The sequence below is a fragment of the Eulemur rufifrons genome, chromosome 2, assembly GCF_041146395.1.
Source record: "Eulemur rufifrons isolate Redbay chromosome 2, OSU_ERuf_1, whole genome shotgun sequence".
Taxonomy (NCBI): Eukaryota; Metazoa; Chordata; class Mammalia; order Primates; family Lemuridae; genus Eulemur; species Eulemur rufifrons.
Window position 1 is genome coordinate 78,817,516 of NC_090984.1, and position 19,882 is coordinate 78,837,397.

Below are 19,882 nucleotides of genomic sequence, written 5' to 3' on the forward strand. Positions count from 1 at the left end.
ATAAACTGTTAACTTAAAAAATTAGCAACATATGTGTCTAGAATATATACACATATATAAATATTAATGGTTAACTTTTGAAGAATGACAAACTCTTGCTTATTCACTAATAATTGTCTATTTTTTCAAAATTTTTATATTATAAAATAAGCATGATTATTCAAAAATCATTTAATTTTAAAGTAATGCCCGGGAACTTACTTTATTTGGGAGCTAATGTAATTTATATCAGGTACATAAGAACATTAAAATATTTGAACCATTAAAATATTGTGGAAAATTCTTTCTTGTCTATCTTCAAGATAAAACAAGGAAAAGGAAATAAGAATTATTAATGGAAAGAATTTTTGAAGAACTTATTTAAGAAGATATGGTACTTTATTAAGCTAATATTTTAGGGAAAAAACTCTTTGCTAAATACTTGATATGCCTTACCTCATTTAATCATCATGGCATTTTGAGGTGGTTACTGCCCATTTTTACAGGTAAGCAAACACATAGTACTCTAAATGTTTTACATATATTAGCTCATTAATTAGAAAATGCACTATCCCCTTTTACAGATAAGGGAACTGAGGGAGATTATGTAAGGAAGAACCCAGGTGGTCGGGTTCCAGCTCTATGGTGTGTCCAGGAGACACTAAGGGACAGAGTTTTTAAACAACTTACTTAAGTTCACACAGGCAAAATGAGGATTTGAACTTACATTCTTTCCACTGCACTACACCAGTGTTTATCAAATGGTGTTTTTTAAATCATATATATCTGAATAATTTAGGCAGCTTGTTTAAAACCTGGCTATTTCCCTTTCCCCACCTCTGTTGAGTCTAGACCTCTGGTGCCAAGACCCTGGAACCTGAATTATCAACAACCAATTCAGGAGACTTTGATTAACATTAAAGTCCGAGTCTGGCTACATTCTAATACCTAAAGCAGGTTTCCTGTGAGGTTCAGACGAAACATCTGGTATAATTATAAATGATGCCACATTTCATTAATCTTAAGGTTCAATTTTGTTTCACAATTTGACATCTCTGTAATAGGACTGTCTGTTATAACTGGTGATGTCTTGCAATCACAGTAAAAACGGAATGCTTTTTTCTTCTCAGTGCTACATAAAACGATGTTGCATTACATTTGTTAAAGTACGGAGGTTCACTGGGTAATAAAATACAAAATATAGTGCTTATTAAGCACTGGTCTTTTTACTCTTGGGTCACATGTGAAAGAGTGCCCCGCTATATACTGTGAGAGACAGGGTGCTGGAAAGATGATCGAAAGTCATCCACTTAACTAGAGTCACATATCTCATGGTAAGTCACTAACCATTAAGGGGTAGAGCAGATAAAATGATGTGTTTGAGAACACTTTGAAAATGCTAAATTGTTATGTAAATGGTGTGTGTGTATGAATTTGTGTATGCATGGGCTTGAAGTAAGATTATTAGAGAAAATGGAAATAAAATATGCATTTCCAAACTTGGCACATGTACAATGTAGTAAACATTATGATTTTCAATGTTCTTCTTTCTCTAAGAATAGCAGGCATATCAATAGAGCTAGTTCCCATTAATACTTGCTATGCTCTAATAAATTGAGTGTTTTACACAGATTATCTCATTTAAGCCTCCCACCAGTCCTATGAAATACCATATTATCTTTATTCTTTTCTTCTTTCTTTTTGGTGTTAACAATTAAAGCTGAAATATTATCATTGTTGTTATTTATTATTGTTTTACAGGAGAGAAAACTGAGTTGTAGGGACATTAAATATGTTGATTAAAATTACATAATGAGAAAGTGGTGAATAGAGGCAGTTTGAGACAAGGACTTGCTGAAATATATCTTAAAGTCAAATTTGCTTTAGACTAAGCTACATTCTGTGAATTTACATAACAAAGAAAGGAGAAAGTGTACAGAGAAGCCAAGTTGTACCTGTAGTCACTCAGGAAAGAAAGCAAGAGGAGCATGTGGTAAAATATTTGTAAATCTGTTTATTGCCATTCCTTTTTAAGGTTACTTGATTTAAACAAATACTTTATTTTCATTTTCTAGATTATGTCTCTACCAAATGCATTTCATTATGAAATGTTCCTTTTCCCTCTCTTCTACTGATGAGAACATTCCAGTTTGATTAATTTCATTTTAAAATGCATTATCCATATCTATCCATATTGTCCCCCTCTCCGTTACCTCATTGTCTGTTTCTGTTCTGTAAGTTCTACCACTGTGTTCTTTGAGCCTTTCCATATATCTGACAGCTAGACATTCCTCTCTTCTACTTACATTTTCTATATTGGGTATGTTATCTGAACGTATACTCAGGAAAACTGTAAAATGAATGTAGTCTTTGAAGTTCCATACCTCTCCTTTTTGCATGCTTTTCCTTCTTGTTCCTTAGCTCCTTTAGTAGGTCCAGTGTTTTCTCAGCCTTGTTTCTAGTCATTAGAAGACTGTGAGCTGACAAAATGCACCCCACAATACTAGGAACTAATATTCTTCCCATTATGGGAGTATCTGTAGTTTGAAAGAAGACTAATGAAGAAAGTGATGGTGAGGAGGAAGGAATTGCAGACCCCAGTGGCAGAAGTGATTCAGAATGGGTACCCTTCTAGAAACCTCTGATACCATTGCATTGGAAAGGCCTTTTGGATACACACAAAATTCCAATCTTGTACATGATACTGTCAAAATCTAAATCAATATAAAAGTAAATATATATGTTTATTTCATTAAAAAGTTGTAACACTATAGTATTATTTTTTAATTTACTTAACAATTAATTATTGTATGGCTGCCACATTTTAGCACTGTACCATCCTTTTATTTTGGGCTCATTGGCCTACTGAATTGTGTTAATTTTGGATATTAAAACATATAATTCAAAACATGAAATAATAAAAATAGTCCCCCATTTAGTACTGTTTCCAATTTTGAAAATTAAATATTTAGTACTGTTTCCAATTTTGAAAATTAAATTCTCATTATTTTTGCTCTATTTGTAAGAATCTAGTTTTAGCTATATAAAATATTACCCAGAACTAAATACTTTCTTATTTTTATAATTTTGTTTTATGGTTCCAATTATCGTACAACTCTTACAAGTATTTACATGTCTAAGTATACCTACATTTCAAGTTTAGTGGATGATTAGATCCCAAGAAATATATACTGCCACAAACTCTAGAAAGGAGCTAAGATTTTGAATTTAGCTAGAGCTCACATGATCTCACTTTATGTAAAATTAAGCATAATATTCTATAATTAATACATTTTACTTGAAAGAAGAGATTCTATAAAGTAGTATTTCCATATATAATGATGGCATCTAAAACAAAACATACAGAATTAGTCTAATTTTCTTTAGTTTAACCATATAATGATTTTTCTTGCAAAAACATTAACAACATTTGTCCTTTTATTAAGAAATATAATAGTTTTCTGTTAAACCAAGAAGTGCCAGAAAATTGTGTTGCAAATGTTTAGACTGTTGCATCAGTTGGGTTGGCTTCTCATTTCTCTCAGTACATAGGAGATATCTTCAGTCCATAAAATTTCATCAATTTTATAAGTAAAAGATGAAATTGCTGCTTATTTCCTAGGGTCATTGAGTAAGTTCTATTCTAAATATAGCTCTAAAATAATGAATTAATTCAATAATCATTAAATCAATAGTCTCCATAGAACCTAGACTTAAATAATTTAACTAGATTCTGTTGAGACTGTTGAAGATGCAAAAGACACATTCTCGCCATGGAGGAGGTTATAATTTCATTTGGAAGCAAATACACAGACAACTAAAGAATACTTTAAAGGAATATAAGTACTACAGAAAATAACGATAGGGGTAAGGTCCTTAATTCAAATATTAATTAGAATGGCTTATGAAGAACAAATAGTAAGTAATACATTGTTAGAGAGCAGTTGGAGGGCTGACTTTCAAACATGGTTAATGGATCTGTTAGTGTTAATTGTATCTGTCTTTCCAAAATTTTATGGATTTATTTAAAGATATAATATCAAAGATAAAGAGAAAATTATGCTAAATCGACAGTAGGTAAACAATGATAAACAAGTTAATTTATAGGATTTGTTTTATACTTTGGTTCACTCAAATCATTGTCAAACAGTGTTATTTGTTTCCCCCAGAAGACTCACGGTTAGCCTACATGTATCTCCATGAAATATATGATTAAAAGTATCTTCCTGGATAACATTATCATCATTAAACTGCAATTATTTCACACATCACACAGAAGCCCAGAGTTACTAAATTGAGTCATGATTCTTAAATCACATTCATTCAGGAAGATTTTAGTGCCTACTTGTTTAACACAATCTTCTAAACGATCCCTCACAAAGGTTGTAAAAATCAACACAAATCTTAATGGGCTAATTGTGCTCACTGCAGTGTTGAGTCTATAAAAGCTTTTCAATAGTGAGAGAAATGATGGCATTTTCAACTTAAATTGCAAACATAATTGCTGTTCTAAATATCTTTTTGTCTCTAACTTAAGTGCTTATTGACAGCAGAAATTTCCCCAAAACACTAATAGAGGATTTAACATAATTTCATTTATTGAAAAAAAAATCCAAGGGAAAATAACATACAGCTATCTGAAACTATTTAGCAGAAGAAAAATATCAAAAGGAAAATTTAGTTAAATCTAAACTTTAAGATCTCAAATGTAACTAATATTCAATATAAATTTAATACAATGTTTATTTAATTAAACTTATACATTTAAATATACTGAGGAGACTCAAGAAATAAAAATGAAATCCTGGAAATCCAGGACAACAATTAAGAGCCATACAAAAACGAACTGAAACTAACAAGCTATCCCTTATTTTAAAGAATTTCCCATTGTTGTATTGAAAAATAATACATTTCAGCTCAACCCATGGAAAATTAGTACAGTTGAAATTAAATTCAATCAGTTGTAAATATTCCCTTGAGAAATCTGTTTCAGTCTCTACTCAAAGTTTAACCTCTGCCCTACTCAAAATTTTGAATTCCAATTCCTTAATTTGATTATATTCAATGTAGGCTCAGGGTAGTGAAATCACCACTCATAATTTACTAAGCTTTAAATTAATACATGTTAATAAAGTAATCCATATACAAATACATGGACTGTTTCTCTCTCTCTAACTCTCCCTTCTGTTTCTAAGCAGACATGAACACATGATGGATTGATTCTGAATTGACATATTTCACATTAAGATTTTAAGTCTTTAAGTTTTTTTCCTATGTAATGACATACATGTTTATTTATAAATATGGATATTTAGCAAAGAACTTTTTATATTAGATTTGAAAAAAAAAGTTCTGATCGTTCTGTGGTAGCTTTTCTCCTAAATAGAAGTAGAAAATGCCAGACATTGTTTTTTAAAAATAAGCACTAAGAAAACTAATTAAACTGGCTAGTCACAAAGGGAACATTGTAGGAAAGGAAACAGCTTGGGATTGAACCCTATAATTTTATTGTTTTCACAGAAAATGCAATAACTCCTCATTGACATCAACTACCCAGTTGCAAGAAGAGTATACCTTCTGCTTTGGTGAGACACAGATGAAGCAATTATAAGTAGTCACCAACCAAGAAGCAAATGATTTGGGGGTAAAATTTTTCCAGTTTAAATGTCTGTTGAGTGGTCCTGATCTTTAAAAGGCACGTTAAAAAAAAAAAAAAAAAAAGGTTTGTGGTAAAGAACATGCATTCCAAAGAATACTTTGAAATGAGTCTATTAAAATCAGCTTAGTTTGTCACCATCTTTCAAATCATTAATTGAAACAAAAATAGATCATGAAAAATACCACAGCCAGTTTCATACAGTCTTAAGTACATAACTAAATGAATTAATTGTTCTTCAAATTATACATTTTATTGACATATAAGTTTATTATAAAGTCTTTAAAATAAAAATGCATGTTTGGTGAAAAATTAGTACAGTTGTAATTTGTATTTCATCATATTTTAAAATATAAAAGTAAAGAATGGGATTATTTTTACTATTTATTACATGATATAACTGGCTAGCTGGGTTCTAATTCTGACTATTATAATTATCATAATTCATTGCCATGCCAAAGTCAATTCTGTGATATATGTGAAATGAAATACCATTAGTTTAGCCTATTGTATGACACTGTGGTATGTTGTGTACCATGCATCTTTCAAGTCTCTTTAAAGAAAATTTAATGGCAGGCCAGACTTCTGACCTATTAAGTACTGTGGCTCACATGGAACCAGAAAGCATTTTAAACCAGGGATACATAGCACATTGTAATTATTGATGGTACAAAAAATTGGTAGCAGGAAAAAAGGAAAAAAAAAAAGCAAGGCTAGATATTTATATAATGTACAAAGAAAATGACTCAGACTTTTAAAAAGGACAAAATAAAAGTCATGTCATTTTTAAATACTGCATAGTCAATGAACATTTAATGTAAATTCTACATATATGATTGGGTTTCTTTTTCTCACTTCTATGTTTGTTGAAAAGTAGTAATATTAGGCATTATTTGTCACTTCTGGCAACTTCAGTGATTTTCGTAAATTTCATCATATCTAAGATGCCATCAGTTCTAAGATGCATTTTAAATATCATTACACAGAAATGCTGCCAACTGTAATTAAAGGCCCAATTGCAGAGATGTTAAAATGTAGAGAAACAAGCATCTTTGAACTGATGAAATAAAGTAATGCTCCTAATTAATTGTGATCCATTACTGGCAGTAGGAGATTTCTGGGAGAAGGAATATACCATGTAAATTAAAATCTCCCTTGCCTGATGCCTTCCTGTAAAAGAATAAAAAATACTGGCACCAATTACATTTTGGATGTGTTATCAAAATGGAAAAGGAGAAATATGTTGGTTAGTCTAACTCATAATAAATACAAAAAAATTAAGAAAAGGAAGGCAATTGCTAAATGGATAAATATTTTAAAGTCATTATTATTACTAATATTAAAGAATAGGCTACTTAATAAAATTTAAATTTCATTTATCTCAATCTTTTAAAATTTTCTCATTTTTGTCCATTTACTTTCAATTAAAGAAACTGAACATTTGATCTGAAGTAAAAAATCATGGATTCTAATTCAGTTTGTTGGTTTACATAAATGATCCAGAACCCACTTGAGATACACATTTTAATTTATTATCATCTCAGTAAGTCTGATTGCTTTGCATTTCTGATTGCCCCTTTGTTCTTCACATTCATCTGCAATTTCTCAAAAATTTAATTAAAATTAATTTTTGAAGGACCAGCCAGTTCTCATCAACTTCTGAAGCATTGTGTATTCTTACTGTATGAGAGGTTGGGAAAGATTTTAGTAATTTATGAATGTTTAGTAATAGGATTGAAACTTTCCCTTATAGTAATTTCTTCATGAAGGATTACTTAGGAGAAAAAAAAAATTGATTGTCTTCCTGGAAAGGACACATGTATGTTCAAATATTCTGAATATAGGGTGTTTTTTGTTTGTTTGTTTGTTTGTTTAGTTTTTTGCAAAAGCCTCACTCAAATCAACTTAAGATCAAGGAAAGAAGGCAATGAGTTAAGACTCTCTTTTTAGATCTAAAATATTTTTATTGATCTTATCAGCAATGAGAGTGCAGAAAATCAATTTAAATGGGCAATCTACTAACATGGGATAGTGGAGACAATGGGTTAGTTGCCACAAAATGGAAGTCAGAGTGAAGGGAGATTTTGTAAATATTAAGCTAAGTCCCCAGATATTGTTTACTTGACTATCTTTGGTTTGATAAAATAGATAGGTGACTTTGAAATTCTGAAAAATTTTCAATATGTCTAATTTGTTCAAATAAGTTATGAAATTCATTTGTTTATTTTGTTTAATTTAAAAGACTTGGTTTAGTTCAATGCTATCACTACCTAGATATTCAGACTGGTCCCCTTTTTAACTACGAAAATATACATTAAGTTCCAAGTTTATATATGTTTCATATTTTACCTTCAAAGGTTTAACATTTCTTTTACATGTATTACAAATATAGGAGAGTGCATCAGGGAGTTCCTATTAAAATTTCTTCCTGAAGACATTAGTATATATGAAGCACTGAAGATTTATCCCATGGTAACATAACCAATAAGTTGTATAACTAATCTCATTTTAGTGATAAGTGAACATTGCTCAACAAACACACGTACTGCTTGTCATACCTTACCTGGAAAGAGGCTTTATTGAACATAGCTGTAAAATTATATTTTAAGTTGAATTACTGAATTTGCACAAACATTTCTACAGAATTTTTTTTTAAAAATCAAGCTTTGTCATTTTTCCACTACATTTTGTTGTGCTTTTTATATGATTATTTGCAAATGTTATAATTTAATACTTATATCCCAATTATTTGCATAATCAGTTTTTTTTAATCCTGGGGTGTTGAAAGAACATATAATAATAATAATAATCTTCTTTAGACAAAAGTCTTTTTAAATGAAGTTAAAAGCTGAGATAATTTAAGGAAAAAGATCTTCAAATTTTCATAACCAACAGGTTTAAGTGAAATTTACAATGCATTGGAAAACTGGCTGGTTAAAGGTATGATTTGTCCTCAGGTAGCTCAAAATCATTTTTACAGGTTTTTGTTTTTTTGTAAAAGTGTTTTTTAATCTTGGTAAAATAATAAAATAATATTTCACAATTTGCACAGAGTCTGACTAAAGGGCAGAGGCATATTACCCTCAGTGTTTAGAATAAAGCCAGATTTTTCAGGCCCAGTTCCGCTGTAGAGTTTGTATGCACTGCAATCACAAACATTTTCTTGTTCCCTCTCAAGCTAGGGCCAATTTCATTTCAAATGGAGGTTAGAGTAAAAAATCACTTTTGTGTTTTACCACCTTCTGCGCTAAGTATCATCTTAACAACCTTTTGCTCTGGTTGACCCATTTAATAACCTGGAAGAAAAAAAGTGTTGCTCCATGTCTGGTCTCAATGGAAGTTATTTTCTAATGGACAATAAGCCGAAAGGCCATGGCTGTCTAGGAGGTTAAACAACAAATATCCTGTCTGCATGGGCTTACGCAGCAGCTTCCGTCCTTTCTTCTTCAGAAGCGGCTTTGTTGTCTTGCCTGTAATTTGCACGTTTAGGCTCTGTAGTTTGTTTATAAAATAGTTTTACACAAACCACTCTTAGCAGTGCAAGCTTCTGAGTTGAAAATTATTCAGGCTTGTTTCATTGAAGGCACTTGGTTTCCATGGCAATTTATAAAAGATGGTGGTTTGGTTTCTTCGTTGGAACAGATGACGCAGTTTGGGTGTTCAAGTGGCCGCAAGCAAACTCCGATAAGCCTGTGTAATATGTAAGCCCAGGTTTACCATCCTGGATAGTAGTGCATGCAAAAAGAGACAGCATACAGTTATCTAGCTTAGCCATGGGAGAAAAAAATAATAATAATAAAGGTGGGATGGGGATAAGGTGGGGAGGAATATGAATGCTTTAAATAATTCTTGAGTTCGGATAATTTTCAAGGAAGGGTAACAGCCAAAGGTAAAAGGGCCTACATTTATTTAATTCTCTACGTAAAACCTTCTCGAAAGGAAAATAAATGCCAGCTCTTCACGTACCCTGTTTACAGTGAGGTTTTTGTTGGCAGGCCATTAGGTTTCCATGGTAACAAGCAAACTATTCATTTGAAACAAAACCAGCCGTGACTTTGTGCTTTGACAAGGATTTCTATAGCTCTTTTTTTTCTTTTTTTTTTTTTTTTCCAGAGTTCAACCAGATGATGCTGTAATCTTTTTAGCCACAAAAGCACCTGAAGGTCTCTTCTCTACTCAGGTCAAGATTATCTTTTATGTCTAGTTTGGAATAAGTTATACTTCCATGATATCTTTTTATCCCCAGTGCTTAAAAAAAATTTGTTTTTATTATTTTATTTTTGAGTCAGTAGTCAGTGGAGGAATCTTTGGTAGTTTGTTTTTTCAATGTCCATTTACAAAGACTCTTTCTTCATGCCAGTGCCTGGTGAATCTTTTATAGCCTCTGCCAGGATAAGGTCACCTTCGAGGACTTAGGATAGAGATGAGGACGATAACCGGAAAAAGCCATATATGAACCAAAATCCCAACAGCACCATCAACGGAATCTAAAGATAAGGAAAATAAAAGCCAAAAAATAAAGGCGAATAAGCACTCCACATAGCTACTAACACAACTTTGGTGAACTAACAAAACAACTTAAGTATATGGAAAATAGTTTTGGAAAATATGCATTTTTGTTTAGTTTCATTTATCAGCTTCATTGCTAAGGCAAGGGAAAAGGAAAATAACTTGAATATGTGGCAAAGCATCTGATAAAAATATTTGCATATTTCAAATTGACATAATATGGTATGAAAACTTATTTATAAGATATTCACGTAGGTTTTTGGTTGAGCTCAACCCCAGAGTTCTGCTAGACATATGAAAGCATGCACATTGAGAAGATGTTTACAAACCTTAAAAAGATGAGCTTTTATTTTTTTTTCAAATTTCCAGAAGCATTTAAGCTTGGAGACTTAAGAGAAAAATTTCTCATAATGAAAATTAGAGAGGGATGGTTTATTGGTAGAGAAATTAACTATTGCAACTAGATTATCTATGTTTAGATCAGTTCATTATTTATTAATTGTGTAAATAATTTTATCTTCAGTTTAACTTTTAGGAGCACTATGAAGTCCATTCTAACTGAAAAATCCCTTCCACCAATCTGCCTTGAGAGGCCTACGGCAATTGGTATTTTAGTTAAAGCCTTGTGTCCAAAGGATTCCTCTTAGAATGCATATTTTACCTAGGGAGCTAACACAGGCATCCCCAATAATTCATTAACCTGGCTAAAGTTACAAAATGGCTCATGGCTAGGAGAAAGCCAGACTTTTACAATAGAGACATACAATTTTAGCTTATGATGGTGTGGTACATAGTACCATTTACTGCGTGAGAAAGGTTGGGAACCTGAGCAGTTAGGAAAATGCTTGTGTCCATCAGGCTGGTCCATACTTAAAACTAAACATTAATTTAATATTCATAAAACAATCAAACACTATTCTTCAAAATGAACTTAATAAATGATAATTAAATAGACACAAATTTAACAGAATGCTTTCTCATACTAAATAGAATATTTTTGTTCAATTAGGATTCTTTTTCCTGATTTATACAGGTTAAATAAAATGCTTGCAATAAATATAGATATATCTTATTTAATACTGCCACACATTTCTCTGGATTTATTAGTTTAAGAGAAAAAAACTGATTATAATAATGTTCTGTGGTGCAGTAATGAGGTTCCTATGGGCTTTCATGGTCATTTTACTGTGGCTACTCTTATCAGTTTATGCATTCTCCTCTAGGGAGCAAATTATTTTCTCTTGTTTTCTCCTTTGGAAAGTTTAATTCAATTTATCAAAATTAATTTATGGTATTTCTTTGTGATTAAATTATTAAAATGTAAAATTTCTGTATAGAATTTTAACTACCTTCAGTTAAGGAAATGTTACTGTCACTGATTGATGTGTGAGTTTGAAAAGGAATCTCATTCTCCTCTGAGGAGAATGCATGTTTTTCTGTGCATTAAACAAACCTGGTTCCTTTGAGTGTAGTTTCCGGTTTCCTAAAGCAGAATTAGCCAGAGGCAGGGAGAAATTTTTACTAAATGTGTTATTTGAAATGCTAGGTGTAATGACAAGAAACTATGAGCAAAATGGCTCATTGTTATACATAATCTTAGTTTTTGTCTTTTTACAATGCTTAAAAATGGAGTCAATTCAATTTATATGAGCAATCAGTGAATAGTTGTACAAATTTGACTTTTAACATGTAGACTGATATCATTTCTCGCCAAATATAGTAAATTAGCAAAGACTCTGATTTGTTCTAGACTTATGTAACATGTATTTTCCTGCTTTTGTATATGCTAAATAATTGAGTTGTTATTTGTATAAATTTAGCTTGATTACTACCACTTTACATAGCCAGAAGATTAAAGTCCTTCAGTTGCAGTCATTTTTAATAGGAATGATTTTAGACTTCCTAGCTTCAAATGTGTTATATGAAGATTAAGATTTCAAGAAGCAGTGCAACACATAATTCTAATTTTTTTTGAATTATGTACCTTTTCCTAATTTATAAATCTTCTATTAAAAAATGAACACATGGTGAAAAATAAAATTTTACAGTACCATTAAACCTTAATAGTCAAACCATGATATAAAGTGAAAACAAACTTATTAGACTATCTTGCAGGCAGATAAAAGGAGATTAATTATATCAGAAAAAAAATAGAGCTACTTCATTACAGTATACACACACACACACACACACACTCTCTCTCTCTCTCAGAGTCTTTACAAAAAAGCCTTAACAATTTTAACAAAAATGGTTGACAAAGTTAGATCTAGAAAATATATTCATAAACTATTGAAGGAATAAAAACATCTTTGGCTATATAAATGTGTGTTGAATATATGGATTTGCCAAATATTTTTTAAAAGTTTAAAAATCCTCTGAAATAAATAATATAAAATAAAATAATTAAAAATCAAAAGTGGGCTTTCCTTACATCAATTCAAATCAAAATTAATTCTATTTTATCTTAGGTCAGATATGTCTACAATTGAATCTAATACCTTAATTTTAAAAATACCTTCAAAAATTTAGGGTCTTAGATATAAGAAATTTCTAAATAAAGTAAAAATAATTTTGTTTTTTTAAGTTTAGAATATAATAATTTAATAGTAGTTATGTTACTTTAACATCACATGAAACCAGTCCCAAGAAAAGACACTTACTCTTAGTCGTTAGGTCTTGTTTTGCACATTCTCCTTCTGCAATTGATACATCATCGATGGCAATGTCACCTTCTATGCCAGGACCTCGAATACCTTCAAAAATGAGCTACAAAAATGAATGAAACAAACCTAAATCTGGAGTTTTGATGTGCAGATCAATTTCAATTGAGGAGACAAATGTAAACTTGGCAATAATTCTGGCATCTTTTATTCCTGGTGTTCTTCAAAATTGTTACTTACAAAAACATATAAATATCCATAACAAAACCAACAATGGGATCTTCCTTAAGCAGTATTAGTTTTTCACATAAAAGTTCTGTGTTGATTTTAAAACAATAAATTTATTTAAATGATACAATAAAAAATGCTACAAATCCTCTTTTAATTTTCAGAGGTGAGGAAATTTTTTTTTTATTTGAGCAACCTTTCTCTGAAATAGATTCCCTCCAGTTTTGTCTAAACATAATTCAGAACATTAGTTTTCTAGAAATATTTTATAGAATGAATCAATTACGGGTTCCTTACAATATTATGTCTAATGAAGCCCAGAACAAAAATATGTCATCTTCAAATGGTTTGATTTCTAGCAAATAAGTTGAATAGATTCCTCATATTCCCTACATTTACCTTGTGATTTACCGCTATGATTTCACTTTTGATATTCTATATTTAAAACTTTTTGATATTTATGAGTCTCTTTAGGTTGAATGTCTCATCACAGATCTTCGAATTCCCAGTGTCAGCAATAGCAGTGGACACTGAGACTTAGTACACAAATATTGAAAGAATAAATGAATAAGATCAGACTCCCTTTATTACTAAATTCTTGATACAATAACAATATAAGGATAATTAGCAAATTTATATTATTTCATTTTTACAGAACAAAACTCTTTTAGAATTTTCTCTATAACTCCCAAATTATTCATGCTCCCAGAAAAAATCTTTTAATCCTTTTGATACTAAAAGACAACTTATACATTTAGTGGTTTATATTCCTAGAGATATTTTTACATGTAAAAATAAAATATCTAGTTTGATCTTTCTAAAGAAAAATTAGTGTGATAAAGAGCTGCTTCTAATATCAAGTGTGTATTTTAAATAAAATTTCCAGTCTCATTGCATTACAACAAATGTGAGTAAAGGTTTACTTTTATCAATGTCAAAATTTTTGTTTATGTGTTTCGGTGTTTTGTCTGGCTTTGTAAGTATCTCTTTAAAGACAAATTTCAGGTGACTTTCAGAGAATTTAAGCTACTTTTGAGAAATTAATTCAATGTTCTATGATATGCTATCATAATTTTATCATGGAAATCTCCAAGTAGTAAGCAGAGGCAATAGGGGTCCACTTTTGTATTGAGTCCTTGTCTTCCACTGAAATATAGCCCATAACACAAAGAATAATTTTCATGATTTGATAGGAGAGAAGGATTGAGAAGTTTTATTAATATATTAAGAGTTTCCTTTGAATAGATGCCTAGTAGTGGGATTGCTGGATCAAATGGTATTTCTATTTTTAGTTCTTTGAGATATCTCCAAATTACTTTCCACAGAGGTTGTACTAATTTGCAGTCCCACCAGCAGTGTAAAAGTGTTCCTGTCTCTCCGCATCCACACCAGCATTTGTTGTTTTGTGACTTTTTGATAAAAGCCGTTCTCACTTAGCTGATATCTCATTGTGATCCATCCTTCAAAGTGAAGTATCACATGAATGGAAAAACAAGCACCACATGTACTTGCCATCAAATTGGTACTAACTGATCAACACTTAGGTGCTCACATGGAAGTAATATTCATCAGGTGCTAGGGAGGTGGGAGGGGGATGGGTAAATTCATAACTAATGAATGCGGAGTGCACCGTATGGGGGATGGGCACGCTTGTAGCTCTGGCTTGGGTGATGCAATGGCATTATATGTAACCAAAATATTTGTATCCCCATGATATTCTAAAATTTAAAAAAAAAAATAAATAAATTGGGGAAAAAAAGTTTCCTGCTTACCTATGTTGAGATAAGAATGTTAATAAAGATTGACCAAAGCCATCTCTTTGAAAAACATCCAAAACGTCCTGTATCAATGAAGCCAAAACAAAATGGCAGACCAAGTTCAAATATTCTGAACCAAGGCAGTTGTTTACCAAATTCTCAGTGCGCAGATAGAATCTGCAATGAATTATTAATTTGGTTGCCTGGAGATAATGACTTGCATTTGAGTTAGGGTGGTGTCTGGGAAGGTATCTGGGAAGTGGCTAGAAATCTCTCAAAGGACTGTTTAAATCACAAGGTCCATGTGAGAGAATTTTTTAAAAAATCAGTGGTATAAATATTAGAGAGAATTTAATATAGGGAAAGTCAGTTTAATGGCTAAAGAATTTTCCAAATTGTGGATATAATTTATTTAAAAAGTACCTTGTTATTGTTAGACATTAAATCATTTTCTGTTATTATGAACAAGGCTGGGATGAGTAATTTCAAATAATTATTGTACATACTTAGAGGACATGGTTCTTTAAGGTCTTCATAAATTGCCCCTATCAGCAATCATCTGTGAGAAGGAATAGCCTTGTCCCTAATTTACGGTTAGGTGCATTTACCTTCTTTCTTTCATATGTGCCCCTTACCTGATAATAATCAATGTTAGAGTAAATCAATACTTATCCCCACCCCTTTCTTAGTTTCAGTCATGTGATGCTGACTCTTCTCTCATAAAGGTACCGACATGAATGGAATGAATCTTGAAGACAATCAGAACTCAATAATTCATGCTGAACATCAGTCTGGTTCCATAAAATCATACATTTTCTAGTTTGAGCACAAGGCTAATATTTTGTTGGATGAAGGCGGAGTGCTGCCATTGCAATAAATTTTAATTTTATGCAGGTATTTTAAGTGATTGAATGGAACAAAGGGAGATTTCTGCCTGACAATCAAGTTTTAATTCTGTAATGAAGGAGAAGCAAGAATGTTTTAGTTAGGAGAATTTGGTATAGTAAAGGGGATATCTCCTTAGTCATCCAGAATTTTAATTTTAAAAGATGGAAATGGGAAGGGAAAGGGAGTAAATACTGATTGTAGAGTACAACACAGAGTTTGCAATGTAACCCTGGGAAAGATAAGCGGATTGCATTCCCATGTGCAGTGCTGGGCGATGAGTTGTGGTGAAAAGTCTAAAAAGGGCAGGTCAAATGTTCTGCACCTGCTTACACTTGAAATTTACAAAGTTGAAGCCAAAGTCATAATTCTTTCATTGGGAAGGATGCTGGGGAAACAGCCTTGGGAGTACATGTACTTCATGTCTTAACTATTATCCACAGTTTTTCTTATTTTAAAAATTTTTTCTTACATACTCCTTAGAAACCAAGTTTTTCTTATTTAAAGTACACGATTATTTTTACTTAGTGAGTTCTTGTTACCTGCAGGCAGGAGACATAAAAAATAATGGGATTATATATAAAAATCAAAACTGAAATGTATATGTCATCCAACTCATTCCTGAACTTTTCAAAGCTGCTTTCCCAGGGAAGCCATATTTTAATTAAAATGATCCTGCCATTGCTCAAAGCATTTGAAAACTTCTGCTACTACCTTTAAAGTATTAAACAATCCTCCTTTTTCTGTTAATTTCCTTTTTCATCCTTCCTGCCTCCCTATGCCGCTTGACCAAAATCACAAGGTTGGACCAAGAGTTGTGCTAAAGACAAAGTCCTGAGTTGGAGAAGTTGTGAAGGACAGCCGCTTTTTTGGTCAGATTGAGAGGTTCTTGGGGTGCTGCTTGTAGTAAACACCAGGAAGTAGGTTGACTGATGGACCTTAATATGTGTGCTGCCTGCCTGCTGGCAACATGTTGACTGTATGTAATCACCTGAACAGCAAAAATACAAATCAACACAAGTCGAATTGTCATGTGTACAGAGGGCTGTCTATACTTACAATATTCCCTTATATGCATACTTCATCTCTTGATGATATTGAATGAACAAAGTGGTACAGTAATAAAAGTTGACTGATTTGCAAATCGGTTATTTGCATTTACCTTTACAACAATTGATAATATATTTTATTATTGAATAAAATAAGTTGATTTTTTCCTATATATAAGCATAACAGGAGTTTTAGACATTGTGTGGAAATACATCAGGAAATTAGTAGTTATTTACTGATATAAAAATATAATTTCTGACAGTAAAACTCTTGGTATAGTCATAATTAGTGTTTTTAAATATTTATTTGTATTATTGTGATTGATGATAGGGAATCTACTCCAATAGGTCAGAGAAATACACAGTAGTCTTCCTCAGGGTCCTTTTTGAACAGAAAGAAAGAGAAAGGTCCTGCATGGTACGTTTGTTTGTTTCCTTCTAACTTTCATAGTAGTTTTGCTATTGACAAGATATAGATTGTTTATAATTGGTTGATTTTCACAAATAAATATTTATTGCATTGTTCTGTTTATATTCTGAACTCTTGACTATAATTGTATCTTTGAATTATTGTAATTAAATTTTATAGATGCCAATAGCTTGATACATGGCTTCTAGACTAAGATCTAGAGAGATAATGTTTTCTTTTATATTATTTTTCACTGTGAGGTAGATTATAGAAGTAAAATGCTTACATATTAAATTCAAAGAATGTGCCTTAGCCAAATTTTCAAGTGCTTATAAAAATAAATCTTTGCTGACATGCAACTTTTGCTTGAATATAAACATGAGAAACTGTAACAGTCCAGTAAATATGATGTATTTTAATATGGACGGTGTGATCTTTAGGCAAAGAAAAAATATTCTTAATCATACTCACTTTTAAACCAGGCTCTCTGGTTTAAAAAGTTAAACTATGTCATATTTTTATGTAGTTCCATCATGATTCTGACTACTAATACATTACAGAGATAAAACTATTAATATGTTCCTTTCCTCCTCAGTAGGTCTGAAATACATTCGGTTTAATTGACATGAGGAAGGAATTAATAGCACCAAGGCATCCATGGAGAAAATGTTGAAGATCTGGTTTCCTAAAAGAAGGATAAAATTACAAAATCTGTTGTTCCCACACAATCATCTTGATATTATTTTAAATGATTTCCCTTAATTGAAATGACAAGTTTAAAATTTAAATGTTTTCAGTGCGTTCATGCAATTCAAAAACTTAATATACAAGAAATACTCTTGAGTAAATTCAAATGAGAATTAAAAAAATTATGTGGACTTCTGCATTAGAATTATACTACATGCAATTGTTTCAATTCATCAATGGTCAGTTTCTTACATACATTATAATGCTTTAAAGCATATATAGATGTCAATATAGAGATGATGCTATCAAAGCTTGTGTTCAAATATGATTTCTCAGCAAGAAAAGACAAGCTACTTGCAGCACTAATGACTAACAGTAAACAGGGGAATCAAAGAATACAATGCATTTCTGATGATCTGACTATCATTAATGGTGCCTTCTGCAAATGTTCACAACATATTTTCTTCTTGATAAAAGACAAAGTACTTCTGATCATTACACCTAAGGCAAATGCAAAAGCCCAAGAACGTAGTTTGAAATTGACAGTGTATCAGTGGCCCCCAACCTTTTTGGTACCAGGGATCAGTTTCATGGAGGACAATTTTTCCATGGATGGCGGGCGGGGCGAGGCGGAGCTCTGTGGCCAGGTCCCTGACAGGCCACAACCACTACTGGTCCGCAGCCTGGAGATTGAAGACCACAGGCATATACCATTTTGAAAAACTTCAGGATACATATATATTTGAAAATAGCTATTAGTATTAATAACGCTACCTTTATTTTATTACTGGTTCAACAAATAACTGAACTATCCTCAACCATTATGAATGAAATTTGAAGAGAGGCAACATAATAGACTCAGTGGATTGCCTTGGCTTTTTGCCTGGAGAAAGTACCCCAGATATTAACAGGGAGTTTAACCACAGAAGACTCTGCCAGTTCGACTTTCTGGATAAATGTCAATTAATTGTCAAAACTTCTAATCTGAAATAATAACATGAGATTTTGACTGTTGGCAAACACATAAAGCAAGAGACTGCATGTGAGCTGCAATTAGAAAATGTTTTCAGTGGTTAATTCACGAGCCATCATCATGTCTATACAATTGCCCTGGAATTTGGCTTAGAATTCCAGATATGCTACATGAGCATTTAATGACTACTAACGAGGACAATATTTTCTAGATTATTAGTAGTAGTTAGAACATAAAGGCAGCATGATGTAATGAGAATACTATAATCTCTTTTCCAGCCCCTATTAAGTGTTAAGTATTTGTATCATAATTGTCTCAAAACCTATTTCCAAATCTTTGAATGAGGATGTAAGAGGAGAGGATCTCCAGAATCCCTTTCACTTAAACTAAGAAATTGTAAAGAGTACTTTGTGTCTCCTAATGTCTTATAATTTACCACTGAGAAACATTTGGATTATACCATTAAAGAAGTAAAGCATTAAAAGGGATGGTTAAATATTTTCCTTGGTATAGATTGAAAAATTAAATGACATTATAAGACTAACACTATATTAATTTTACTTTTTCTGAAAGTTTGCTCTAATCCTACCAAATACAGAAAAATATATTTTCATCATTTTTAAATCTTCATGCCTAGCAATGTGCCTGGCATACAGTAGGAACTCAATAGGTATTGTCAAACCATTGTCTACGGTTATGATTGTCCTGAAGGCACTCTATAAATATTTATTAAGCTGATATAAATAGTAATAAAGCATTATCTTGAAGGCAACATTAACACAACTATTTTCTTAAATTTTTATTGTATATGTATTTAATTTATTAATTTTGTGTTGGAGAGGTAGTCATATAGCAAGCAAAAATATGTCTAGAATAGCAACTTTTAGAAAGAAGGATCTTTAATGCATTTTAATGGTAAGGTTACTTTTATCAGTAATGCTTTAGAATTCTGTCTTCCCACTTTAGTGTAATGATATGCTGAAATAGATTCAATTTTAATAAACAATTGTATTGTTCTTCTGAGAAACAAAATGATTCTGTTATTTTTCCAGAGTCATAGGGGAGCCTATCGTTTTTTTTTTTCCCCCCA

General features: G+C 31.6%; 1 protein-coding gene across 2 annotated transcripts in view; it reads right to left on the reverse strand.

The window, feature by feature from the left end:
- Positions 1–7,717: 7,717 nt before the first annotated feature.
- Positions 7,718–19,882, reverse strand: part of MDGA2 (MAM domain containing glycosylphosphatidylinositol anchor 2) — a 767,088-nt gene continuing 754,923 nt past the window's right edge. The window contains exons 15-16 of one of the 2 annotated variants that reach the window (XM_069464601.1): positions 12,805–12,910; positions 7,718–10,122 (exon numbers count right to left, since the gene is read on the reverse strand). In XM_069464601.1, coding sequence (XP_069320702.1) covers positions 10,034–10,122; positions 12,805–12,910 — 195 coding nt within the window. In that variant the 3' untranslated portion in view covers positions 7,718–10,033. The remainder of the gene's footprint in view (positions 10,123–12,804; positions 12,911–19,882) is intronic. The other variant, XM_069464600.1, reaches the window with a different exon arrangement.